The following is a 20,763-nucleotide window of genomic DNA, read 5'->3' as shown; positions in this document are numbered from 1 at the left end:
CAGATATGGTGGAGGCGGAGGAATTGGGGAAAACGGGATGCAGTTCTTGCAGGATACTGCGTGGGAGGAGGTGTAGTCCAGATAGTTATGGGAGTCTGTAGGTTTGTAGTAAGTGTCCAGCTGGAGACTATGGCCAAAGATGGCAATAGAGAGGTCAAGAAAGGGGAGGGATGTGTCCGAGATGGCCCGAGTGAATTTGAGGGTGGAGTGGAAGTTGTGGGTGAAGTTGATGAACTGCTCCAGTTCAGCCTAGGTGCAGGATGCTGCACCAACACAGTCATCGATATACCGGTGGAAGAGTTGGCTCTGTGTAGGGATGGCCACCCCCTGGAGTTGGAGGAAATGGGAACAGTTAAAGGAAAGGTTATTAAGAGTGAGGACTACTTCAGTGAGGCTCCTGATGCTGCCTGGCTTGCTGTGTTCTTCCAGCCTCCTGCCTGTCTACCTTGGATTCCAGCATCTGGAGTTTTTTTGTCTCTAACTAAGTTTCTTCAACTCTAAGCATTCTCATGTGTACTATTTGCTGTGCAGGTCAAAAATTTTTAAACAATATTTTAATATCAATTGAAAAGAAACTAATACTGGAAATCTGAAATTAAAACTTAAAGTTGTAGAAGTACTTTCATTGAAGTCCATTAGCACTTACAAAAGGAATATTTTTGATAGAAAACCATCAGAATTAAAATATAAAAGAAAAAGGGCTCCCTTAAGGTGTCAATCGTGACTCAAGAATATTATGCTTACCTTTTAATCAGAAGAAAATGGGTTGACATCACACCTCAATACAGTACTGGAGTCAGTGGTGCACATGTTCAAGGTGCCATTTGACCCCTTGCTACTTGAAAAAGATCCCATCGTGCTCTTCCAGAAAAACTGAGGAACCCACGATATTGCCAATATTTATCCCCCACCCAAATTACTAAAACAGATCATCTAGTCAGTATCTTGTTGCAGTGTACAATTTGGTTACTGCATTTTCCTACAATGACTATGCTTAGTGTTACTTCATTGGCTATAAATTGCTTTAGGGCATCCGGAGTTTGTTAAAGACGCTGTATATCTGCAAGTTCTTTCTTAAATAGGGGAAAATAATGGGCATTCGAAACCCAAGCTACATAGATAGCTGAAAATGCAGAAAAATTAGGCAAAAAATAGGGCTTATGACAATTGCAAGACCAATTTTACAGTTGAGAATGAAACTGAATATCAAAAGTACCAAGGAGATTTTAAAGGAAGAGAATGTGAAGGGCTTGGAGAGTGTTTGAAAGTAGATTGGCTAATGTGAAAGGAAACCCAAAGCGCTTTTATAAGTACATAAATAATAAATGGAAGGGTGAGGCCAATTAGAGACCAAAAAGGAGATCTTGTGAAGGTAGTGTATGTGGCTGAGGCACAGCACAAATGCTTTATATATCTTCATGAAGAAAGGGAATTCTGTCAATGACTCCATGAAAGATAAGATGATAGAGATATTAGATGGTATGAAGACAAACATTAAATGGTTGACAGTCCTCAAAGTAGAAAAACTGTCAGTCAAATGTGATGCATCCTAGGATTCGGAGGGAATATTAAGTGTGGAAATTGTTGAGAGTCTGACCACATCTTACAGTATTTTGGAGTGATGCCAGAGTATTGGAGAATTGAAAATATTACATCCTTTTATTTAAAAATGAGAACAGGATGAAATCAGAAAATATAATTCAGTGTTTTGCTTAGGAAAATTTACCTTATTCTTTTGTGGGATGTGAGTTTCATTGACAATGCCAGCACTTGTTCCCTGTCCCTAATTGCCCTTGTGTTGGCTTGTTCAGACATTGCAGAGGGCACTTACTAGTCAACTACATTGCTGTGCGTCTGGAGGCACGTGTAAGGCCAGACTAAATAAAGAGTACAGATTCCTTCCCTAATGCATGTAAGTGAGCGGAATAAATTTTTGTCTGGTCACCATTACCAAGGCTAGCATTCTCATGTAGAATTTTTTATTAAATTTAAATTCCATCTATTTCTGGGGTGGGATTTGAACCTATGGCCTAAAGCCTAAACCAAGGACTCTGAAGTACTAATCCATTGGCATTACCATGACACCACTATCTCTCCTTCACCATCTTTTTGATGTCAAAAATTGGGGACGAAATTGATTGGTATTTGGAAGAGTATTAGTTAATAAATGAAAGTCAGTGTGGATTTGTTAAAGTCTAGTCATGCTTGATGACCTTGATCATGCTCTTTGAATAAATAGTGGAAAGGGTTGATGAGCTTAGTGGAGTTCATACTTTCAAAAGGTGTTTAAAGTACTTTGACAAAGTATCACAGCATAGACTTGCTAGCACAATTATAGTCCATAGCATAACAGGGTTAATGGCTGCATTGGCTACGGTAGAGAAAGGAGAGAGCTTGGATGAACACGTCTTTTCAAGACTGCAGAGAGGTATACAGTAATGTTCTCGGGGAATGGTAGGGCCAGTGTTCTTTTTAATATTTATTAATAACTTGGACTGAGAAAACAGAACATAATTGCAAAATTTTAAAAAGATACAAATGAATAATGTAGTGAACAATAAAGAAGATAGGAAAGAACTGCGGGAGGACATAGATTGATGAAATGGGTAGACATTGTAAATTAATGAAATTAGTGACAGGAGTGTGAGCAATAATTCATTTTGTTCAGAAGAATTAAGAAATGCAATATAAACTATATGGTACAATTTTAAAGGGGGCACAAGAATGAAGTGATTTGAGAGAGATATATTTACAAATCATTGCAGATGGTTGAATACATTGAGACAACTGAAAAAGACCATGGAAGTTTGGTTTTGTGGGTAGAAGAATAGATTATAAAAGCAAGGCAACCGACACTTAATAGTCTTCTGGTGGAGTATTGTGTTCAAATCTGGGCAACAGACTTTAGGAATGCGTTAAGCACCTGGCAGTGGCACAGAAGAGATTTACCAGAGATTAAGGATTTCAGTTATGTGGAGAGATTTGAAAAGTGTTGTTTGTGCAATGAAGGTTAAGAATTAATTTGCAGTTTTAAAAGTCATAAACTTATTTGCTAAAACAAAGAAGGGGATACTGTTTCTGGTTGCAGGAGAGCTGGTAAATGGAAGAGGTAAAGCAAATTAGTAAAAGAACCAAAGGTAATGTGGAATATGTTTCACTCCGCAATTTGTTGTGATGCTAGCAAGTGAGATGAAATTGAATTCAGTAGTAACATTCAAAAGCGAGTTGATAAATACTTGAAGAAAACGTGCAGAGGGTTATGGGAAAGAGCATGGGATTGATTGGGAAGCTCTACTAAAATCTGCCAGAGGTACAATAGGTTGAATAACATTGTCGTGTGTTGTATTATATTATCATCTTACCTGTCTACTAATAAAGTCAGGACCTCACAGACTTGTAAAATCATAGCAAATGTTCCTGATAAATCAATTTTTTTTTTGTTTGGAGATGTCTGTTATTGCATGAACGGTGATTAATAGTGTCCCTTCAACTTCCAAGAATTCCAAATCCATAGCAACTAGCTCAGACTGATATGTGTGTGTTTTTTTAATGGGTACACGCTTTTCAGATTGCAGGAGGTTGCTCAACTTGTTTTGGGCTTGGTGTTACTTGAATCCCAGCCAGAAGAGCAACAACTCATGTGTCTATTGAACTCACAGCTTCTATCAGGTTAGCACAGGTTGATGTCATTTGTAGAATGATTTAGACTATCCTAGCTTCTAAACCGTGTCAATTTTAGGATTTTTTGCCCCTCTGCACAATTGTTGCATTGCAATTCACACTCCTGCTGAAGGGCTTTTGCTCGAAACGTCGATTTTCCTGCTCCTCAGATGCTGCCTAACCTGCTGTGCTTTTCCAGCACCACTCTAATCTAGACTTGTGATTCACAGGCTTATAAGTTCTGAAGATGCAATTATGAAACTGCAAGAAGAAAACGGATTGAAGTACCAGCGTGCAGTGTTGGGCTGTGAAATCATTGACTGGCTAATAAAAGAAGGGGAAGCTTCATCGAGGAAGGAAGCTGTGGAATTATGCCGCAGAGAGCTTGAACATGGAATTATTCAACATGGTGAGAAAACCCTAGGGGTCATGACTTATCATATCATTTTACTGGACACTACTTGTGTAGTGTAATCACGTATGGAGTCACCCAGATCCTGTTTCTCACTAAGTCCCACATTTCTATCGACCTGACAGGTCTTTATTAAGTTATTGTGCTCTGGTGTGTTAAGGTTAAGCATTGCATTTTCACAATCTGCTTTTACTTCATCCCATCTCTACGTCCTCCATCAGCTATATATCTACTCTCCACTCGTAAATTTCGTCATTTAACTTTGTATTTACACATGTTTCCTTCCCATCTGCTAAATATAATGGGGTCTCTGGAAGCGAGAATCAAAGTACATGGGATATTTAGTTAGGTAGGATTCAAAATTTTGGTTTCCCCATGTTGGGCAATTTTTCAAAATAAAGTCATATTTTGATTCAACTGCGTGGGAAACTCTTGGCTTCTACTTCCTGACAGCTTAAGTGAGTCTACACCAAGTGATGTTGATCATCTTTTGGTTCTGAGCTAAGGTTTTAATTTTGTTGAAGCAGTGGCATAAGGTAAAGGAAGAGGAGAGGCTGGATGGTTGATTAATAGAAAGGATTAAATAGAGACAGGGAATAGTGATGGTCAGGACCAGTAATTACGAATGGTGCGATACGTTGGCTGGCAAGTGGTGTCCAGGACTGTTTTTGAGAGTTCTGGTTCTCTTGTCCAAGGAAGCCAACTATACCACACCCTGGCAGGTCTGCAGTATGGAAGGGGCTCTAAAATTTGGTGCAGAGTAGGAGAGCAAATCATGGTTTTTCAGAAGAGGCTGAGGGATATGAGGACAGGGATACTCCAGAATGTTGGCATCTGCGTCTTGTGTTATGGTTTGAGGCTCAGAGATAATTTTGGGAAAGATCAAGGTTAGATTTGGTGGGTGAAAAGCAATTGGAGGAAGCATGAAGGTGACAAAGGGATGCTGGAAGTGAATGTATTGCAGCTGCAGGCTCACAATATCGTTTTCTTTTAACCTGAGTGCTAAATTGGGTTTAACTGGCTAGAAATCAGGTTATTGTAACTGAGCGATAACAGTGGGATTAAAGGAACCCTGTGTGTGGTCCGTCAAAGGATAATGTATTCTGTGTGGTTGGTCAACTGTAGCTGCTCTAATGGTCAATGTTGTGTGTACCTCAGGTGTTTATATCTTTTCCTGCCTTCATCACACTGTTGACTTTGTGGATTTGCGTTAGGTCTCAGAGATGCTGAAGTGACAAAACATCTTTACTTATTTCTTACAGTCGCTTTGGTTGAGGCAGGCTCCTGAAAGTAATGCCCTGGTTATGTACAATTAGCTTGGTGGCCATCTTCTGGTAGTTTGAGGTCTTAAGGTCCTCAACTGGGGGTCTAGTGCATAGATGTAGAAGTATCTACCTATCCCTGGCTACTGAAGACCCTGGGATTACTGGTAGAGGGGTCAGGATGCAGCTGCTCACCCTGACGTTGTAGTGAGAGTTGAACGAGGAAACTGGCTGGCACTCTTTCTACTGTGTGTTTAGTGGCACATTCATGTATCCCTGAATACAAGGGCAGTGAAAGGGGAGATGTTTCACTACTTCTGGGCCAGACATTGCAATTCAGGCCTTCTGGATATGAATAGTATGATAGATACAAACATATGAATTCAGAGCAGGAGTTGGCCACTTTCCACCTTTTTAGTAAGGTTATGGTCTCTCCACGTTGCTGACAACCCATGATGACTTTTTACAACCTTGTTTATCATGAACCTATTGATCTCAGCCCTAAAAGGGTGCAAAGATTCTGCTTTCACTGCCTTTCAAAGGAATAAATTTGGAAGTCTGTTAATCCTGTGAGAAACCATTTCTCCTCATCTCTGCAACCCCTTATTTTTAAACAGTGACCCCTCATTCTAGTTTCTCCCATTACAGGAAATACCCTCTTCATATCTACCCTGTCGAGACTGCTTCGGAACTTGCATGATTCATTCAAATCACCTCTCACTTTTCAAAACTTTAGTGGATGCAAGCCCAGCTTGTCCAACCTTTTCCCATTAGACAACATACCCATTACAGGTGTGCCTAGTAAACCTTCCTTGAATTGCTTTCAATGCATTTACATCCATTCTTAAATAAGGTGAGCTATACTATACACAGTGCTCTTGGTGTGGAATTTTCCAACGTTTTTTCTCTTTCTTTCAGATTTCCAGTAACTGCAGTATCCCTAGTTCCAGAATTAAGTTCTCCCTAGCGGTCACCAGCCACTTTTTGGAGGAAGTCATGTACTCGCATTGCTGGTGCTAAATCTGCTCTTGAAGCTTGGGTGGCCTTCAGTACCATCCACACAAGGTGTCAATATTTCATCAGCAGATTGGAGGCATTCTCAATTGGCCTCCTGGCCATCCTACAATGGAATAGTGCCCCTGCAGTCTCCATGGTGTTAGCCTCACTTGGTGTCAAAACATTAAACTCTAGAACTCTTCCTCCTCCCTTGGGTCTCCCTTTAGCTTTGAAGGCCATCTAATACTATATGAAAATGTGGAGATTTAATGGCTTGTCAAGAGACACCTACTTCCCTTTTCCTCATGCACTGCCATTCCATATTGTAACTCATATCCACTCATCTTATAGTGCAGACCTAACACGCAGGCTGACCTCTTGTACCATTTGTTACTGAGGGTGACCAAACATTCTCCAGCTGGCCATCTCTCTTCACTTGCAAATTTCCATTGCTTAAAACCCCTGTGTAATTTCTGCAATTCCAAGTTGCCAGCAGATCAGAGGAGATCATTGAGCCTTTTGTGGTGCTGGACCTTATGAATATTCACACTCTCAGTGATCTCTGTCCAGGCTTGTTAAATAGGAATGACCTTCTATTGCTGTCTCTTCAAAACAGCACCTCCTGCCATTCCCAGATGGCCTGGAGGAAGCTTGGAAGTTGACATGATGCTAGATCTGGAGAGTGATGGATGTCCCAGAAGATGATTACTGTAGTGGAGGGTGTGGAGTGAGGGGGTGTCAGAGGATGATTGCTGTAGAGGTGAGGGTGGAGTAAGGGGGTATCAGAGAATGATTGCTGTAGAGGAGAGGGTGAACTTATGGGGCTTAATTGGTCAAAGCTATAAAAAAGGGGTATAGGATGTGTTTCCAGAAATAATGCTTAAGTAGACTAGCAAGTGAAATAGTTGAGAGTGTGGTGTAGGAAAAGCACAGCAGGTCAGGCAGCATCCGAGGAGAATCCATGTTTTGGGCAAAAGCCCTTCATCAGGAATCTTTCACCTTTTGCTGGAAATGTCCATTCTCCCGCTCCTCAGACACTGCCTGATCTGCTGTGCCTTTCCAACACCACACTCTCTACTCTGATTTCCAGCATCTGCAATCCTCACTTTCTCCTTGCAGGTAAAATATCTTGTTCCCAACTTGTTCCCACCTGCCTGCAGAGACTAGATGCTTAGTGAGGCAGACATTTTGTTACTGGCCCCGACCTGCAGTTGGGTCACATGATGGCAGGGAAAGGTATTTTGTGCCCGCCCTTCCTGACAACTGTGATGGATTGTGGAAGTATTGGCCATTTCTGGTCCTCCTTTCAGGACCTCTTCATCAAATTCTGTCCTCAGCAGAAGTTTTCAACTGCTTTGGCTGCATAGAGTGCTGCTCCCACCCTAAACCCTCTGGCTCTACTACTTGCACCTTCTGTTAAAATCTGCCAACTGTGAATGTTTGTCTGCCTGATCGAGAAAGTGTTCAGTTCTCTAAGATATGCAAATGCTGTCATAACAAGTTTAGACATATTGTTTAAAGGCTAAGGGCCAAGACTATTACATATTTGATAAACTGGTTTAATAATAGTTAAGTGTGGTGCTGCCAACTTCCCTGGTTTCTTTTACAGAAAGATTTAAGGGTTGAGCGCTAACTGCCAACAAAATATATCCTTTAAATTAAATATTGAAGTGATCAGAACCCTTTCTGATCCTGCATAAGGAAAATACATTTTTTTTTGCAGAATTTATGTTCTGAAATTAGCTTGAAAGTGAAAAGGCAGTTGAAGGGCAAAGAGTAATAAGGTGCTTTTTTTTTTGTCAAGAAATCTGGAGAAACCTGACCCTGGGTGCATGTATGTACCACAAATCATTCCAAATTTAACAGTCACTTTAATTTAATGGACCCACATCATTAAAACTGGAATCAGTGTTTGTGATGGGTAGGGGTTGGGTTTGTAATTTTTAAAGTTTTGGTCTCCCACCCAATCTTATAGTACCTGTTTTTAGAATTCTAGTCTTTTCTCCATTCAGTGAGAAGAATGATGTAAATATGATTTTTTTATATATGGAATATGAAAATATATTTGCCAATGCTAAATACTTGTGGTTCAGGCAAAATACATTAAAGGTCATGTAAGGCACTGTCCCTGAGTTGGATTGTCAAGTTTGTGTCAGGGAGCAATTTTGTTCTGAGTTTGGATCTACTAGGAACTCAAACACAAGTTCATTTCTGATGTGACCCTTAGAAACACTGTGCAATGTGACTTTTATTTCACCCGTCTGGATTGGATTGTTATCCAGGTTTAAGAGGTGAAACATCAATGTGTACTATGCTGTGTTAGGATCTCCAATTGTGAAACATAGTATAAACATAGAAATGGAAGAATTTAAAGTAACCAGACTGTTTTGATTGAGCAATGGTTTGTTGTTTTGCAGTCTCCAATCGTCACCATTTCTTTGACAGCAACTTACTATATCAGTTCCGCTTAAACTTTCGCCGGAGGCGACGACTCACTGAGCTGTTGAGTGAAGATTCGGGGACACCACAGGAATCCCATGATAGTCCATTCTGTCTGCGAAAGCTGAATCCTGAACAAGATGGCTCCAGTTTTCTATCAGGTAGAAGGCTTTTCAAAAATTTATCTTTGGAGAGATACTAATTGTGACACATAATGTCCCACTAATGATCCCTTTGCAAGTGAATCCATATAAAAAAAAAGAAATACATACATTTTTGCAAAGGATCTGTAAAATATATTCTTCTTTAAAATATACTTGTATGTCTGTTTGTGCTTGTGTGATAGAAAGGTTGCTTGCTTCATTGCTTAAATGTGAATCTGCAGATTGTTGAAGAATTATTGCTTTGGAAGCTTTTTTCAATTTAACATTTTCTGATTTTGATTAATTTACCATATGATACTGTAATTTATTATTGAACTATTAAATATCTTTCAATGTTTTCAATATTAGCAACTGATCTTGGCCTGGTTTGAAGAAATGTAAAATTCATATTAGCAACTCATTAAAGTTTTCACCCAATACTGGATATCACAAATAAGTTCTAGTGGTCAGTGAGTTGGTAAAATGAGGATATAAATTTAGGATCAACAGAAAAAAGAACTGGAAGTAAAGTTAAAATTTATTTTTGCAAAGTTGGGACATAGAATGTTCAATTAGATATGCCTTTACAAGTGAGTCCATGATAATGCTTAAAAAGGGAATGCATCAATTTTTGCAAAAAAAGAACTATTTTGTAAAATAATCTGGGAAGAAAGCACAACAGTGGTGCTTACTGGATAGCTCTTTGCAAATGCTGGTACAAGAAAGTCCTCTTCTCTACTGTAAAATTCTACAATTCTTTGATCCAGAATACCAATATTACCAGCAAATACATAAGATGGACTAAAAGCTCAAGAAAAATGGGAGAGGACTTTTAGTGGTGCACACAAGCGTTCTTCAGTTTTCAAAAACACATCATGCATCATTGAATAGCCTTCCAGATCGCTATTTCTAGCTACTACTGCCAGAAGTTTTGCTGTCTTGCTATGTCATACTCATCTGTCTTGCATTGTCCTCTAGTAACTCGCCTACTAGTACACTGTGATATCCATAACGTAACTACATCTAGGTTTTTCTGCTGCCTTTACTTTGCACGCTGGAAGGAACCTCTGTAGCTTTTCAGCTCTAATCAAATGGCTCAATGGCCAAATTAAATCAGCTAATTTCATGGCTGATGCACTAGTGATGGAAATAAATCCGTGATTATAGGTGACCAATGCCAAGAATGCATGACTTATTTCTTGCTATTTCCTAGTGCAAACCAACAAAGAGATAAAGGTGGTCTCAGCTGTGCGCCGCAGTAGCATTACCTCTGCTGTCACAGGAAGTACAACCTTCTACAATACAGCTCCCAGCCTTGCCTGCTTGCCTTCAGTGGAATGTAACCCTAAATCAGGTGAGAGCCATGCAGTCTAAGTTTACAATAGCAATAATGTAAGTAACTTGGGTGTACACATTCAGTTATGACACATCCCATACACTGGGAAAGGTGATGGTTGTGTAGTGGTAAAGCCACTGGGCTGTAACCTAGGGAAATGGGGACTTCACATCATGGCTGGTGATGAAATTTAAACTGGATGAAGTCTGAAATTAAAGTTAGACCATGTAACCATTTTCAAATTTCTTAAAAACTCACCTTGTTCACAAGTGCCTACAGTAAAGGCAATCTGCTGACTTTACCTTGTCTGGACGACATGTTAAATGCGTCTCCACAGAAATGTAGGTGACTCTGAACTACCCTCTGAAACAGCCTCAAGAGCCAATTAATTCATGGGAAATAGGGATCAACAACAAATGCCAGCCTTGCTATTCTGGGAAAACACATTCCAAAATTAGGCACCTCTAGCTTCAGCCCATCTTTATGCATGAAGTTAGAAATGTGAGAAATAATGATCACGAGTGGTGTGTTGCCTCCCAGGGCTGGGTCCGTGATGTCTCAGATTGTATCTTTGGAGTCCTGAAGGGAGAGGGTGACCAGCCTCAAGTCGTGGTCCATGTAGGTACCAATGACATAGGTCGAAAGAGGGATAGGGATGTAAGGCAGGATTTCAGGGAGCTAGGTTGGAAGCTGAGAGTTAGAACAAACAGAGTTGTTATCTCTGGTTCATTACCCATGCCATGTGATAGCGAGGCAAGGAATAGGGAGAGATATCAGCTGAACACGTGGCTACAATGATGATGCGGGAGGGAGGGTTTCAGGTACTTCAATAATTGGGGCTCATTCTGGGGAAGGTGGGACCTGTGCAAACAGGATTGTCTTCACTTGAACCAGAGGGGTACTAATATCCTGGGTGGGAAATTTGCTGGTGTTATTCAGGTACGGTATCTCAGCAGGGAGATGGGAACTTGAGGTGTAATTGCAGTGCACAGGAGGATAAGAGTAGGGAGGACAGGGACAGGATTTCAGGGTCACAGGAATGTGCTGGCAGACAGCAAAGTGATTTGAAGTGCCAGAAGTATCCAAAATAAGGTAGGTGAGCTTGCAGCATGGATAGGTATCTGGAACTTTGATGTTGTGGCCACTTCGGAGACATGGATAGAGCAGGGTGAGGAATGGATGTTGCAAGTTCCAGGGTTTAGATCTTTCATTAAGAACAGTCAAGGCGGTAAAAGAGTGGGAGGTGTGGCCTTGTTCGTCAAGGATAGTATAACGGTGGCTGAAAGAACTTTTGACGAGTATCCGTCTACTGAGGTAGTGTGGGCTGAGGTTAGAAACAGAGGAGAGGTCACACTGCTTGGAGTTTTTTATAGGCCTCTGCAGAGTTCCAGGGAGGTTGAAGAGACGATTAGCAAAATTATTCTGAGGATTTATAGAGAGTTAAGAAGAGGACACGAGCAGTCTTTAGCAAATAGAATAAAGGAGAACCCTAAAGCTTTCTATAGGTTTGTGAAGAATAAAAGACTGACTCGGGTAAGAATAGGGCCAGTCAAAGACAGAAGTGGGAAATTCAGTGTGGACCCTCTGGAGATCGGAGGGGTGCTAAACGAACATTTCTCATCGGTTTTCACTCAGGAAAAGGAGAGTATTGTAGAGGAGAAGAATGAAGTATGAGATATTAGACTGCAAAGGATGAAAGTTATCTATGAACAGGTGTTATCAATTCTAGAAGGAGTGAAAGTAGACAAGTCCCCTGGGCTGGATGGGATTTATCTGAGGATTCTCTAGGAAGTTAGGGAGGAGATGGCAGAGCCTTTGGCTTTGATATTTGAGTCGTCATTGTTTACAGGTTTAGTACCAGAGGACTGGAGGATTGTAAATGTTGTGCCCTTGTTCAAGAAGGGCAGTAGAGATGACCCAGGTAATTATAGACCAATGAGCATTACTTCTGTTGTAGGAAAAAAGATATTTGGAAAGGATTGTGAGAGATGAGATTTATAATCATCTAGCAAGAAACAATTTGATTTCAGATAGTCAACATGGTTTCGTCAAGGGCAGGTCATGTCTCACAAACCTCATTGAGTTTTTTGAGAAGGTGACCAAGCATGTAGATGAGGGTAGGGCAATTGACATGGTATACATGGACTTCAGTAAAGCCTTTGATAAGGTTCCACATGGTAGACTGTTGGAGAAAATGCAGAGACATGGAATTGAGGGTGATTTAGCAGTTTCTAATCCAAACTGGCTTTCTGAAAGAAGGCAGCAAGTGGTGGTTGATGGAAAATATTCAGCCTGGAGTCCGGTTACTAGTGGTGTGCCTCAAGGATCTGTTTTGGGACCACTGCTGTTTGTCATTTTTATAAATGACTTAGAAACAGACATAACTAGATGGATTAGTAAATTTGCAGATGACACTAAAGTCGGTGGAGTAGTGGACAGTTTGGAAGAATGTAACAAGTTGCAGGGGGACTTGAATAAACTGCAGAATTGGGCTGAGAGGTGGAAAATGGAGTTCAATGCAGTTAAATGTGAGGTGATGCACTTTGAGAAGAATAACAGGAAGGCAGAGTACTGAGTCACTGGAACGATTCTTGGTAGTGTGGATGTACAGAGGGATCTTGGAGTCCATTTACACAGATCCCTGAAAATTGCCACCCAGGTGGATAGTGCTGTTAAGAAGGCATATGGTCTGTTAGGTTTCATTCGTAGAGGGATTGAGTTCCAGAGCCACAATATCATGCTGCAACTATACGAAACGCTGGTACGGCCACACTTGGAATATTGTGTACAGTTCTGGTCGCCATATTTCAGAAAGGATGTGGAAGCATTGGAAAAGGTGCAGAGGAGATTTACCAGGATGTGCCTGGTCTGGAGAGAAGGTCTTATTAGGAAAGGCTGAGAGACTTGGGTCTGTTCTCATTGGAAAGAAGAAGGTTAAGAGGCGATTTGATAGAGACATACAAGATGATCAAAGGATTAGCTAGGATAGACAGTGAAAGTCTTTTTCCTAGGATGATGACGTCACCTTGTACGAGGGGGCATAACTACAAATTGAGGGGTGATAGATTTAAGACAGAAGTCAGAGGCAGGTTCTTTACTCAGAGAGTGGTAAGGACGTGAAATGCCCTACCTGCTAATGTAGTCAACACAGCCACATTAGGGAGATTTAAACAATCCTTGGATAAGCACATGGATGATGATGGGATAGTGTAGAGGGAGGAGCTGAGAATAGTTCAGAAGTCGGCGCAACATCGAGGGCCAAAGAGCCTGTTCTGCACTGTATAGTTCTGTGTTCTATATTCTATTATTGTGACATTATCTCACAACAATGATAGTGAGACCTTCATTATTTTACAGTGTGCCCAAACGTCTTTAGGATATAATGGCATTGAAGAAGCTGCAGCACAAATTGATCCGAATGATACCAGGTTGACTGGGTTAATATTGAGAATTTTTAACCTAAATTACCTTTGTATTCCCTTCAATGTAGAAGCTTAAGGGTGTTAACATTATTTAAAATGTTGTGGTTCTGTTCACCAAGCTGGGAATTTGTGTTGCAGACGTTTCGTCCCCTGACTAGGTGACATCCTCAGTGCTTGGGAGCCTCCTGTGAAGCACTTCTGTGATCTTTCCTCTGGCATTTATAGTGATTTGAAACTGCCGCTTCCAGTTGTCAGTTCCAGCTGTCGGTTGGACCCAGTATACCGACCACTGCAACGGACAGCTGGAACTGACAACTGGAAGCGGCAGTTTCAAACCACTATAAATGCCAGAGGAAAGATCACAGAAGCGCTTCACAGGAGGCTCCCAAGCACTGAGGATGTCACCTAGTCAGGGGACGAAACGTCTGCAACACAAATTCCCAGCTCGGCGAACAGAACCACAACAACGAGCACCCGAGCTACAAATCTTCTCACAAACTTTGAATTATTTAAAATGATCAAATGATTCAGTTGCGTAAATGAAGGAACACAAGTTTGACATGTGGGGAAATCCAGGACAATGATGCATAATATTAAAACTTGAGCCAAATGATCTAGTATTTCTTTACACGAAGGGTGGTAACAATATGGAATTCTTCTCTCACTGTATGTCCCCACTCACAGCATCATCACCTAAAAAGCTATGGAGGCTGGCCTGATTGAAATGTTTTATTCTGAGCTTCATAGATTCTTCTGTGTAAAAGATTCAGGGATCTACAGTAAAATAGGTTTGATATACAGATTAGTGATAATTAATTTTTATGGAAGAACAGTTATGGGTTTGATCAATATTTTCTTCTGTTTTTTTGTTTAACATTTACCTCAGCCTGTCACTGAGCGACTACCCTGTTGAATTCAGTCAAGCTACTAAAAGCATTTTTAATATTTCCTCTGGGGGCGGGGGGGACAAGCAACTGGACTTAACTTAGATACTATAAAAAGACAGCTAAATCTAGTATCCTTAATACCTGCTGATCTTTTCTTTGCAATCCAAATTTTATAAGTCTGTGGGCTGAATTTTGACCTGCATAAGGGGTGAGTTTGATTTGTGTTGGTTTATGTTCTGAAAGATTTATTTCCTGACGCATAAACATTTCAAAACCATTCTCTTCTGGCTTTAACTGAGGACAGAAATTTCAATTGGGTCAAGGAAGTGAATTGGAAGTAAATAAAAGATAGTGAGCCTGATTGTAATTTAGCTTTGTAACTTGTTGGCCAGGTCTATCTATAGGGCTGGGAGTCAACACCCACTCCTTTTATACTCAGTCTGTTTCTGGGCAAGGTACTGATCAGTGAGGTCACTAACACACCTTGGAGTTGAAAACATCAATTGCCTGTAGAGGAATCCCAAACTGCATGTTCCCCAAGATTTTCTGCGGGTCAGGTAAATATGATCTCTGTGCTCAGAGATTTGCAGTTCAGGTCTGAAAGGCCCAGCTGCTGGTATAGGTGCGGTGGATTTTACAGTTGGACTTGGGAGATCTGTTTGATTTCCCAACCATCATGTTTATATTCTGACACCAAATATCGATGGCCCTTTTTGATGTACCCCCTAGTGTAACACCACTGAATGTACAACAGAAATGTAACAATCTAAAATGGAACCGTCATCCCCAGGGGTTGCATTTGATGGAATTGATCCTTCAAACTGGTCAGAGGCCCACCAGATATTAAGAAGCCAGTTTGTGAAAGGAGGTCTGGATCGTGACCTGAAGAAAAATATTAAGATTTTAATCCAATCCAAAAAGGGGCTGAATTGTCACATTTACTTTATTCTTTTGTTGGGAGACCAGGATCCTTCCTCAGATTTGGCAGTGTCATTCATTTCACCATAGTTTGCACTCATGGTTTGTCCAAATCAGAATTCAACTCCTATGGACACCTCTGACATAGAATTTTTTAACTTACCAAGCTTTGCTTTCATTCATAGCATGTAAATGACAATGATGTTTCATTAACTTCAAGAAGAAGTCAGAGCTATTAATTTCTTTCTACCACATTCCCACTTGTACAGCCTATAGTCCTTCAGTTTACTTTCCAAACCACCATAGGAGATTACACCTCCTTTATGCTCCGTCAGTGTTTCTATGCAGTGATTCTCAGATCGTGGAGATCTAAGTTATTCGGTATTTGCGTTGGTAACTGCTACACTGATGGTGATAGTATCAATATCTTCTGGTGTTGTAGAAATGTGGTTTAAAGCTTTTAGATTATCAAGATCATTCTGTGACAAGAATATAAAGTTAGAATGATGTGGCTGAGAGTGTAATAACATTTGAAAGTGTTACTGGTGCTTATTATCAACTGCATAGACAATAATATCTGCAAGGAAGACAACTCTACTGTCAACTAAAATATGTTATGTTGGCTGAGCTCACTCCCTCTCCCACTGCACAGTGCAAGGTGAAAACTGTAGGAAGAAGTTGTTATAATCCTATTCATTCTTTCTAACTTTTCCTACTATGACTAACTTCCATCATTTTGTTTGAAAAAAGCTTTATCAGAAAAGACTAAAATTCAACACCCCATCCCCTACGCTGTAGAAAACCAACCAAAGCTAAGAAGAAGTTTAACCCTATGACCTCACAACAAGTACAATTAGTAAGAAAAGTTACAGTCTGGAGGAAAAATCAAGGTGCCGGAATTGTGCAGCTCTTTGTGAGGAGTCAACTGCTAGAGCTTGAGCAGTGAGGTCTGAGGTCTAAGGTAAAAACAATGACTGCAGATGCTGGAAACCAGATTCTGGATTAGTGGTGCTGGAAGAGCACAGCAGTTCAGGCAGCATCCAAGTAGCTTCGAAATCGACATTTCGGGCAAAAGCCCTTCATCAGAAATAAAGGCAGTGAGCCTGAAGCGTGGAGAGATAAGCTAGAGGAGGATGGGGGTGGGGAGAAAGTAGCATAGAGTACAATGGGTGAGTGGGGGAGGGGATGAAGGTGATAGGTCAAGGAGGAGAGGGTGGAGTGGTTAGGTGGAAAAGAAGATAGGCAGGTAGGACAAGTCTGGACAAGTCATGGGGACAGTTACTGAGCTGGAAGTTTAGAACTAGGGTGAGGTGGGGCAAGGGGAAATGAGGAAACTGTTGAAGTCCACATTGATGCCCTGGGGTTGAAGTGTTCCGAGGCGGAAGATGAGACGTTCTTCCTCCAGGCGTCTGGTGGTGAGGGAGCGGCGGTGAAGGAGGCCCAGGACCTCCATGTCCTCGGCAGAGTGGGAGGGGGAGTTGAAATGTTGGGCCACGGGGCGGTGTGGTTGATTGGTGCGGGTGTCTTGGAGATGTTCCCTAAAGCGCTCTGCTAGGAGGCGCCCAGTCTCCCCAATGTAGAGGAGACCGCATCGGGAGCAACGGATACAATAAATGATATTAGTGGATGTGCAGGTAAAACTTTGAAGGATGTGGAAGGCTCCTTTAGGGCCTTGGATAGAGGTGAGGGAGGAGGTGTGGGCACAGGTTTTACAGTTCCTGCGGTAGCAGGGGAAAATGCCAGGATTGGAGGGTGGGTTGTTTGGGGGCGTGGACTTGACCAGGTAGTCGCGGAGGGAACGGTCTTTGCGGAAGGTGGAAAGGGGTGGGGAGGGAAATATATCCCTGGTCATGGGGTCTGTTTGGAGGTGGCGGAAATGTCGGCGGATGATTTGGTTTATGCGAAGGTTGGTAGGGTGGAAGGTGAGCACCAGGGGCGTTCTGTCCTTGTTACGGTTGGAGGGGTGGGGTCTGAGGGCGGAGCTGCGGGATGTAAATTGCTCCCATACAGGAGATTCACTGCAGATGTCTGCATGGGTAAGGAACCATGTGACACTGCTCGAAGCAAAGAAAAGATATCTGTGATTGGAGCAGTGAAGGTCAAACTGGAAATCCGTTTTTGGTGAGGAGCCATATTGTGATTGTCTGATTAGTCGGGTACCATGAGGAGACTGCCCAGAAGAAGGAACTGACCCAACTCGGTGACTCTGTCAAAGATTTCAATTCTTTTCTCAGTTGTTTTAGAGCTGCTGAGAGGAGGTCAGAACTGCTAGCCTGAGAGCAAGGGGAGGTGATGACCTAGTGGTATTATCGCTGGACTGTTAATCCAGAAACCCAGGTAATGTCCTTGGGGACCCGGGTTGGAATTCTGCCATGGCAGACAGTGGAATTTGAATTCAATTAAAAAATCTGGAATTAAGAGTCGAATGATGACCATGAATCCATTGTTGATTATTGTAAAAACCCATCTGGTTCATTAATGTCCTTCAGGGAAGGAAACTGCCATCCTTACCTCGTCTGGGCCTACATGTGACCCCAGACCCATAACAATGTGGTTGACTCTCAACTGTCCTCTGGACAATTAGGGATGGGCCATAAATGCAGTCTAGCCAGTGACACCCTCTTCCTGTAAATGAATAAATTACAAAAATACTGAATCCACCTACATGATTTAATATCTTTATGTCCTTATCACCTAATATTTAACCTCCACTATTAAACTTTTGTTCTGTCTGTCAGGTTTACATGCTGGCTTGGGACAAAAGGGTGGTTGTGGGCTAATAGGTAGGTCTAGGTCTAGGTAGGTAGTGGACTTAGGAGTTTGTATCATTGCCATTCCTAGAATTTTGTAAAGTGCTTCTCATTGGTAATGTCGTCCTCTTTCATTATTATCTCTTCATGAGACCTTTAAACAAACAAGTACCACAGCTAACCTATTCTTTAACATATATTCCTTAAGCTCATGCATTCAGTAGCCTTGTAGAGTGTCTTCTTGTCTGACTTTATAACACCTTCTATTCCTATAGCTTTTTTCTTACTAATGTCAAAGCCACTCAGGACTTCTTTTCTTCTGCGCTGTTTTGGAAACAGCTAAACTGTACTGCTGGGATTATCAGCCTTTTCTCTCTGAATGATTTGCTTATCTCTGAAAGATACCTGCACACTCACTGATCTTCTGGATCAGTGGCTTAACAAAATAATTCTCTGTCTTTGCCCTCCTGTGTCATAAGAAACTTTCTAACAACCCATTTTTGTTTCTCTCCTCTGCTCTTTGTTTTCTAAAGTACTGAACAATTTGCCTCGGGATGTTTTTCCAGAAAGTCTCATTAAAATGCAGGCAAACTACTTTCCAAACACCCCTCCACCACTTACAGCAGTCAAAATGAAATTAGAGCAATGTCTTTTCTTCTTAATACATCACACTAAAAAAATACAAATTATACTTAAAGCTTTTCCCCAGGGTAATGGAGTCTTAAACCAGAGGGCATAGGTTTAGGGTGAGAAGGGAAAGATTTAAAAGGGACATAAGGGACAACTTTTTCACATAGAGTGTGGTGCGTGTATGGAGTGAGCTGCCAGAGGAAACGGTGGACTCTGGTGCAATTGCAACATTTAAAAGGCATCTGGATGGGTATACAATTAAGAAGGGTTTAGAGGGATATGGGCCAAATGCTGGCAAATGGGACCAGATTAACTTAGGATGTCTGGTTGACATGGACAAGTTGAACCGAAGGGTCTGTTTCCATGCTGTACGTCTCTATGACTCTATACATTATTTGGAAGCTTGAGTTCTAAACAATAATAACCTACCAGTAATCTTCATCACAAAAACAGCATACAAATTTCATGATGACAGATTAATTGCCTGATTTAATGGGTTGTTGGTTGGTTGCATGCTCAACAGAGCATCCATTGGACTAATAAAAGATTTACACTCTTGTGACTGAACAGCAACAGGTTTTATTGAACATGACTACGTATAGAAGAAGACAAGAAAGAATATCTTACTTAGAACCTAATAGATTCAGGTTCCAGTTTCACGTGATCTGATATTCTTATCTAACTTGAAAATAAAGCAAGTAATTGTGGAGGCTGGAGATCTAAAACAAAAACAAAGATTGCTGGAGAAGCTCAGCAGGTCTGGCAGCATGTGTGGGAAGAAAGTAGTTAATATTTCAAGTCTAGTGACTGTTCATCTGAAGAGTTCAGATCCTAGATGATTCCAGAACATTCACCAACCCAGTGTGTGTCAACAGACTGTGAAACCCTGAATTGCTAATGGAAGCTGGTTTGTTTGTTAATTTATATTATATGGTTTATGACATGAAATAAGTATTGGAAGACATTGGCTTGCTTTGGCTGAAAATAATCAAAGACTGAGCTTGAAAACTTTGAGGGCAGCTTTGGAGGACACCTGACTGGCTCAAAAGCAATTTAATAATTCCTCTCCTAGAAAGGAGGAAAGAACAAATTGGGGAAAGTTCAGTTGCTTTGCCACTTAATAAAAAAAACCTTGTGAGACTTCCAAATCAGGACTGTTTGGTTAGAAATAGAGAAAATACTAAAAGACTGAGAAAGTCTGTGTTCGGTTTTATAGATATCTATGTACAAAGATTTGTCAGAGCACAGAATCATGGAGAAGCATATAAGTTAAACCTTTAAAGATTTAATATTTAATGTTAATTTATCAAGATTGAATCACTGTGAAGTGATGGTGTTTGGGAATACATGAGACTTTGTTTTGCTGTGAGCTTAAGATCTGTTAACCAATGATCAATAATTAGATTCATTTTAACATCTTTTGTTTAACACGCTTCTGCTGTTAGGGAAAGTGTCACCTTGTGTGACCATGCTTTGGTGAATGACTACCGTATTGACTGAAAATAATATGGTTTATCAAGCTAGATTTCAGTTGTACCATCAGCTGGGATCATTACAGTAGTGAAGTGCAGCATGTGTCTGGCTTAATCTAATTCATGTACTTCCCAAGCCCAGAATTAATGAAGGATGGTCTGAGGATTCCTTGCATCAATTACACCCTTACATGCAAATCAATTAAAACATTTCCTCGAGCATCCAATTTAAGACTCGGTACTCTGCTGTTCATATTAATCTGTGTGTACCATGCAGATCTTTAAAACCAAGGAGGTCAAATCCTTGTTATGACCTGTCACAACCCCAAGGATTGTCCCTTTGAATTAGCTGCTTTCACATGTGCTCAGTAGTTATACTAGGGTAAAAGTAAAATTCCTTTTACATTCCAGGGCCTAACTTAAATTAACAGCAGAA

At 41.0% G+C, this 20,763-nt stretch overlaps 1 protein-coding gene across 3 annotated transcripts in view; it reads left to right on the top strand.

The window, feature by feature from the left end:
• LOC140463035 (DEP domain-containing mTOR-interacting protein-like) overlaps positions 1–20,763 on the top strand; it is an 84,591-nt gene that overhangs the window by 18,050 nt on the left and 45,778 nt on the right. For all 3 annotated transcript variants that reach the window (XR_011954582.1, XM_072556645.1, XM_072556646.1), the window contains exons 4-6: positions 3,891–4,069; positions 8,748–8,930; positions 10,126–10,266. Coding sequence is in view for 2 of the 3 variants with exons in the window: in XM_072556645.1 (XP_072412746.1) it covers positions 3,891–4,069; positions 8,748–8,930; positions 10,126–10,266 (503 nt within the window). In the remaining variant the exon portion in view is untranslated. The remainder of the gene's footprint in view (positions 1–3,890; positions 4,070–8,747; positions 8,931–10,125; positions 10,267–20,763) is intronic.

This window comes from Chiloscyllium punctatum, chromosome 37, assembly GCF_047496795.1.
Source record: "Chiloscyllium punctatum isolate Juve2018m chromosome 37, sChiPun1.3, whole genome shotgun sequence".
NCBI lineage: Eukaryota > Metazoa > Chordata > Chondrichthyes > Orectolobiformes > Hemiscylliidae > Chiloscyllium > Chiloscyllium punctatum.
The sequence above is the reverse complement of the archived record's forward strand: the minus strand, read 5'-3'. Positions and strand labels throughout refer to the sequence as shown.